Consider the following 7,833-nt stretch of genomic DNA (forward strand, 5'->3'; position numbering starts at 1 on the left):
GATTGGACCTTTTCTTGCGCGGCAGTGTACATGGAGAATCGAAAGTGCGATACCAATGATTACCGCTGCTACCTCTGCTAACGTTACACAAGTTACATAAAAAGAAGTGCCTGGAAAAGCGTCTTCAAGAACATGACGGTGAGGTGTAGGGATGGGTACCAAATCCGGTACTTTTAACACGGAGTGCCAATAACGAGTTTTCTCGTTATTTAATCGTTATTTCTTTTATTAGCGATATCCATAAATTTTTCATCCATCCAGCCTGCCGTTATCATTGGGAATGGCTCTGAGCTCGAAAAGGGCAAATACCGCCGCCTATCGTCTCCCGGATGGTATTGCACATCATTGGATTCGATGAGACTGCATCAGAAGAAAAAAACTCCGGTCCACGTTTTACTTAAGATAAGATAAGATAAGATATTCCTTTATTGATCCCCTTGGGGAAATTCAGGCATCATAGCAGCATGGGGGGGAGGGGGGGAGGGGTACAGGTAGTAAAACAACACAGTATACAGGTAGTAAAACTTCTGGGGCATGCAACTATTGCATTCACTGAGGGGACTGGAAGCAGCGTGGATTATGTGTTTCCGGGTATAACGTTGGATCAATAAACGCGATCGATATTTGGAATGGCGATCAGGAATTGGATTAATCTTTTTGCAGAACATCTGATCTGAGGTAAGGACTGTATGTTACCAGTATTGGGTTACCAGTATTGGGTTAATCAGAGTTTTTTTTTTTCACAGCGTTCACAATGTGTGTGTGGCGTTAGGCGCTGAGCGCGCCACGAATAAATGATTTTTCAGCCCGCTTTTGTATCGTGCATAAGAACACAAATACTCGATGCGGCTGGGTGGCGTAGCGGAGATTGCGCTCGTCACCAATGCAAGAAACTCCGGTCTCGACTCCCCGAGTCAGTGTTGCCTGCGGCTTGGGCCAGTCGTCATACTATCTCAATTGGCAGAGGTAGCGGGTGGAAAGGAGTAGGGCTGGGCGATATAACGATAACGATAAATATCGCGATATATTTTAATAATCGATATCGAATATCGAAATAAAAAAAAAATCGAAAAATCGTTTTTTTATTTTTTATTTTTTTATTTTTTTTACCTGCAACAGGGCAGTTTTAAAACCAGAGACAGTGGACAGACTTGTCTTTCTTGCCTGCAACTTAAAGTAATGGCTTTGCTTGTCCAAATGACAATACTGACCAAATTCAGATTTCTTTTTCTCTTGTCCATTTATTTTGTTTGCTTTCTAATTTAAAATACATTTTGAAACCGTCTGTACACAGTAGGCTATGTGTGCTAGCAGAACTAGACTCCAGTCACGAGTCACAGTGCACATGTGCGGTGGTTTGTCCACCAAAAAAGCGCCAAAAGATCGAAAATAAACGAGCAGAGCCAGAACTGTTCAACTCCTCTGGAGCCACAGCCAGCAGAGAAGCCGGTTTACTTTAGCTTTTAAACCAGCTGCAGCCTGAGAACTGGAGTGTGAGGGGCTGTAACACTAAAGATGGCGGCAATGACAAAGAATTGCTGCAAAATAAACATACATCTGTTGTTAAAAAAAAAAAAAAAAAAGTTATACTTATAACAATTCGATAATTATCGATATCGAGAAATAAAATAAAATTATCATATCGTTATCGCGATATGATTTTTTTCCATATCGCCCAGCCCTAGAAAGGAGTTGAATATATATTCAACTAAGTAATCCATCGCACTACCAAAACCTTCTGAGTAGGCTTGGGCGGTATAATTGTTTTCATACAGTCATACCTTGCTGTGACTGTATGACTTTCATTTTCATCAGCGGGGGAAACCTGTGTTACCAAGTAAACAAATCACAGAACGATAGCCACGTTAGTTAGCCAGTGCCAGCCAGGTACCAACGCTAGCTCACAGAATGATAGCCAGTTAGCCAGCACCAGCCTAGTACTAACGTTAGCTCACAGAACGTTAGCCAGTTAGCCAGCACCAGCCTAGTACTAACGTTAGCTCACAGAACGATAGCCAGTTAGCCAGCACCAGCCAGGTACCAACGCTAGCTCACAGAACGATAGCCAGTTAGTTAGCCAGCACCAGCCAGGTACCAACGCTAGCACACAGAACGATAGCCAGTTAGCCAGCACCAGCCAGGTACCAACGCTAGCTCACAGAACGATAGCCAGTTAGCCAGCACTAGCCAGGTACCAACGCTAGCTCACAGAACAATAGCCAGTTAGCCAGCACCAGCCAGGTACCAACGCTAGCTCACAGAACGATAGCCAGTTAGTTAGCCAGCACCAGCCAGGTACCAACGCTAGCTCACAGAACGATAGCCACGTAACCCTCTGCTGGCGCGTGCTGTGCACTACAATCAACTACGTGTCAGTGTAATAGCAGTCTGTGACGTCACGGTATTGAGAATCATACCAGTGGGATTTCGACATATCCTGGTATACCGTAATACCGTCCAAGCCTACTTCTGAGATCTATTTTAACTGACCATATTTATTGTAGTGCACAGCACGCGCCAGCAGAGGGTTACGTGGCTATCGTTCTGTGAGCTAGCGTTGGTACCTGGCTGGTGCTGGCTAACTAACTGGCTATCGTTCTGTGAGCTAGCGTTGGTACCTGGCTGGTGCTGGCTAACTGGCTATCATTCTGTGAGCTAGCGTTGGTACCTGGCTGGTGCTGGCTAACTGGCTATCGTTCTGTGAGCTAACGTTGGTACTAGGCTGGTGCTGGCTAACTGGCTATCGTTCTGTGAGCTAACGTTAGTACTAGGCTGGTGCTGGCTAACTGGCTATCATTCTGTGAGCTAGCGTTGGTACCTGGCTGGCACTGGCTAACTAACGTGGCTATCGTTCTGTGATTTGTTTACTTGGTAACACAGGTTTCTAAGGAATTTAGGGTCGAGGTTGAAGAAAGTGCACTTTTAGGTTGAAAGAACGGCCCTAATGTCGACGTGTTTTTTTTTTTTTTTTTTTATTATCTTTTTCCCCCTCCATTTTCCTCCGATTTTCTCCCATCCCAATGTTAGTCGTATGCCAATTCCCAATCCCCTTCCTGGTCGCTGCGCACTTACCCCCCACAGTCAGATCATCTGGGAGAGTGGAGGCTATCACGTGCTTCCTCCGACACACGTCCAGCCAATCAACCGCTTCTTTTCACCTGGCAGCGCGGATCCTCCCTGAGAGGGCGTAGCGTGTGGAAGGATCACACTATCCCACTCGGGTCCTATCCGCGCTTAGCAAGCGCTCCGACCGAACTGTAGGAGTCGCTGTTTACAACGACCCGGACCCACTCCGCCAGCTTCTCCCACCCTCTAATACAGCCAATTGTATTAGTGTGAACGGTGACAACCCCGGAGCTGTGAGCTGGATTCGAACAGGCGAATCCAGCTCACAGCTCCGGGGTTGGTGACGAACGCAATCTCCGCTACGCCACCTAACCGCTATGTCAACGTGTTTCAATATAAGCGTTATGTATGGTGATAACGAGTATATTGTTAGGTCCCGTCCCCCCCCCGCTGATGAAAATGAAAGTCATACCGTCGCAGCAAGGTATGACGGTATGAAAACAATTATACCGCCCAAGCCTACTCCGAAGGTTTTGGTAGTGCGATGGATTACTTAGTTGAATATATATTCAGTTTGAAATGATGATACAATTTGTAGAGCTGCTAATTGATTATTTAAGTAACCGATTCAGCGATTATTTTATAATTTAATCTGTGCATTTTAGCAATGAATTCATTTTTATTTAAAAAATATATTTTTTTCAGACAATTGAACATTTGCATTTAATTTTACTTGTATTTTATTTCCCCCATGAATGCACACTGAAATCTAATTAAAGCATGCACTTTCACATAGTCATTTTAGAGATTTTTTTTTAATTTATTTTTACAATCTTGCTTCTGAATTAAATAAATTCCCCTTTTTTCTATGTCTGTCAGATTAGTCACGTTGGAACATTTAAATGCCGCCAATTAAATATTTTATCAATAACTTTTTCTAATCGATTTATTCGAGTCGATTAATCATGACACCCTTAGAAATGTGTATAGCATCATGCAATTACAAGTAGTCAACAACATATACGACAAATTAATCTCAGAAAAAGTATGATTGCTTAGTTTTGCCTCTGTGTTTTTCCTTTGAGCCTAAACAGGATGTGACCAACCAAGGCACTGGACTCTCCTGGGGAACTGATGAACAGAGCACAGCAGAGGAGGGCTTCCAGCGTTTCCTTAGCGTGCTCAATAAAGGGGTTGACATCAGCAAGCTCACAAAGATAGTCTGTCAGACCCCTGGAGAAGATCATGTCCCACCACAGAACACTGTGGATGGAGCAAGGCAACAGGAAAGCATGACAAATGCACCCCACAGGGGGCAGAACTTAGGACAGGACCACGTTGACTTGGCCAGTGAAGAGAGGATGACTGAACTACCCTGTCCCACTCCATCTCGTGAAAAGTCTCTACCGAGGGAGGATGCAGGAGGCAGCCACTTGGCTGAGGTGGAAAAGAGTAAAGTGACACCTGAAGAAGAGCAAAAGTGCAGACATATGCAGGATGTACTGCAGGCCATCGGCATGGATTTTGGATTAGAAGAGTTGGGCCTAATGTCAAATAGAATTCAGGAGCGGTTATATGGAAAGCGGGATAGTGAAAAGAGGGAAAAGGAGACTAGGCGAGTGTACTCTCCGACACGCCAGAGTAGATCCTCGTCATCGGGCAATTCTGGTGTTGGCCACCCGACCCAGCCGTTTTCTTTGAAGAAAGACTTGCATGAGGCTCCAAGGGACATCGCAGACGTGACGAGAGATTTGCACGATGCTCCAAGGGACAACACAGTTGTGAAGGAAGACTTGAGTGAGGCTCCGAGGGACATCGCAGTTGTGAATCAAACCTTTGAACGTGGCTATACTGGTGTTAAGAGCAGCATTGACGAGGAGGGAAGCGAGTCCCAGCAAAGTACTGTTGCGCCTCACTCCTCGTTTTCTCATGATCCTACGTATCCCACCTATCCTTCCTATCCTACCTATCCTCTCTACCCCATGCCTCAATCCCAAGCTGCGCCTATTATGCCAACTTATCCTGCAGGCCCGTACTCTCCATACACATGCTCAACGGTAAACACCGCTGTCCCTCCTCCGGCCTGGGGGATGGGAGCCATGCCGTATCTGCCGTTCCCCCCTATGTACCCTCCTGGCCCACCTCCGACAAAGCCGGACCTACTATCATTTCCCCCCTATCCTCCTCATCCCAGAGTCCCGCAGGTGAATAACTATCTACCAGCCTTGACCCAAAAGAACACGTCCCAACAACCCGTTAGCGGTCGCCAGCTCACATATGTTAACGTGCAAGCTCAAATTTCCTTGACCCAAAAGAACACGCACACACCCCAACAGATCGTTAGCGGTCGTCAGCTCACGTATGTTAACGTGCAAGATAAACTTCCTAAAACAACTCCCTGGTTTACGCAGGATATTCGTATCCTGAAAAGGACGGCCCGCAAACTTGAACATAAATGGTGCTCGACCAAACTCGATGTGGACCGCCTTGCCTGGGATAAAAGTTCAAATAAATACAAATGTGCACTCTCGCATGCCAAAAAGTCATACTGTGGTGTAGTGGTTAACACTGTCGCGGCTGTCGCCTCACAGCTAGAAGGTCCAGGGTTCGATTCCCTTAGTCAATGGGCTCCTTTAGAGACGGTGCCTAAAAGCCAGGGGAAAGTGTCGGGAGACGCAAAGAATAAAAAGACACTCCTAAGGTTGAGGCTGCTTGTTAACAAGGGAGTTGTGAAATCGACGGCAGACGCTGAATAATACGCATCTGGGATGCGTATTCAATCTGATGAAAGCAAATATAGATCCTATTATTAAGCTCTTAACAGGCGCCCCCAAAATTGTTTGAGGACTGCATACTTTTTTTGCAAACCAGAACACTATACTTTATACTTATAGCACATGCATGAGCCTGGTCTCTTTTGAAAGATAACAAGAAAATTCACTTTTAGTGCTAATGAAATAGAGTAACATAGGTCTGATCTTGAGTAGAACTTGAACTTGTGTACTCACGTTTTTCTGTAGTAGTTGCAATATACAAAAGTATATTTCCCCACAAATTGGTATGGCTGGGGAAACACCCTGGGTCCATAGCCTGAAGTCTTATGTAGTACATGTCCAAATTTCATAAGAATCCGTTCAGAAATGAGTGATTTTGGTAAACTGTGTAGCGTTCCTGGTTTCTTTTTCCTCAGACTTCAATTCATTCTGCGGTTTTTCTCTTCCTGTTTTTGCTTGTGACTTTTCACCTAGATCCCTGATTCGTACATCCCCAGGTGGGGTATCATTGGAAAGCCACACTCATTGGCTACAACCATGTCCAATCAATGATTGACAGAGCTAGAGCCCCAAGAGTCGGGAGTAGTAATACTGTGTTTACTTCGCGCAAGCCTCACATCAGTTTCAATGAATTGGTCCACACACAATTTGTATTAATAACTTCCATTTGCTTTCATTTTATTGCATTTTTTTTGTACTACTGTAAATTGTTTCATTGGACGGGGTCTGTTTAGAACTTTAGATAAAATGGTCTGTAGCACTAATAGCCCAATATAATTTAATAACTTATCCTAAGAGTTATGCTTAAAGGTCACATATTATGGAAAAACTGTCAAGTTGGGTCTCTGATGGTCCTACTAACACATAAACTGTGAAATAAGACAAGCCAGTCAGATTTTGCACACAGCCCATATTCAGAAACTGTGCCTTTAGACAAGCCGTTCAGATTTGTCTCTCCCTCCTACTTTGCATTTAAAGCTACAGAGAGAAACCGAGGGGCATAAAGACATTCTAGACTGCATGATCTGAGTGGTGTTTTCACCATACACCTTCAAAAGAACCCCAGAGACTTATATTAACTTGTTCAAAAGGGGTATAATATGTGACCTTTAAATCTAAATTACCAGCTGAACTCTATATTTTAGCCTCTTGGTTGAATCACATTTCCTTATTATATAGGCCTATACATCATGTGAAATAACTGTTTTTGTAAATAATATTGAATAAATGCAGACTGATAGCGGAGTACAGAGTTGCCTTTTCATGCCCACTTGCTATAGCCCTTGATATGATTTCTCTGGGGGGAAAATGTATGTCACATTTCTGATGTATGTGCTGCGTTCCACAGACACTGGAACCTGTAGAAAGAAAATTTGTAAGTTTGCAGCTGTCAGTTTAGCAAACAAGTAAAAATGTTTACAACTAAGCTACGGTAGATCATTCTTATTGTGAGTACATTTTCATTTAGATAAATAAGATTGCATTAGGTCCCTTTTGAAATCTTGGAACAAATTCAATGCTTTAAATGCTATGACGTTTGGAACGAGATTTATTTTATTCTACTTTTTTTATTTTCATTTCACAAACCTTCACTTGACAACAAAAAAGAGTTGGAAATGTTTTAAGAAAGCAATGTCAATATTTTTCATTAGGACTTATTAATGGCTCATAACCTGTTGAACCATTGTATTATGTATAATATATTATTATATATTACCCACTTGTGAACTTAGCCACATTATCAACCAGAAGGGTGTCATGGAAATCCTTTGTTGAGAGAATGATGATGGCGGTTTGTAAAAATAACATGACAACATTATGGGAAATGCAATTACAGTCTTCTCCAGAGTCAGACAAGAATATGGATACCAATGTCCTCTGTGTTTAGGAGAGAGCCATCTGTCTGCAAGCTAGCCTAGTTTAGCACAAATTAATGGAAACCGATACGGACCACTAGCTTAGCTTAAAACTCCAGGAAAGGTGTTTTTGGCCA

The 7,833-nt window shown here is 43.4% G+C and overlaps 1 protein-coding gene across 3 annotated transcripts in view; it reads left to right on the forward strand.

Annotated features, from left to right (window-relative positions):
* Positions 1-7,272, forward strand: part of LOC311232472 (uncharacterized protein) — a 56,301-nt gene extending 49,029 nt beyond the window's left edge. For 2 of the 3 annotated variants that reach the window (XM_084319283.1, XM_084319285.1), the window contains one exon: positions 4,152-7,272. In XM_084319283.1, coding sequence (XP_084175409.1) covers positions 4,152-5,822 — 1,671 coding nt within the window. In that variant the 3' untranslated portion in view covers positions 5,823-7,272. The remainder of the gene's footprint in view (positions 1-4,151) is intronic. The other variant, XM_084319284.1, reaches the window with a different exon arrangement.
* The last annotated feature ends 561 nt before the right edge of the window (positions 7,273-7,833 follow it).

The sequence above is a fragment of the Notolepis coatsorum genome, assembly GCF_963971535.1.
Source record: "Notolepis coatsorum genome assembly, chromosome: 7".
NCBI classification, from domain to species: Eukaryota; Metazoa; Chordata; class Actinopteri; order Aulopiformes; family Paralepididae; genus Notolepis; species Notolepis coatsorum.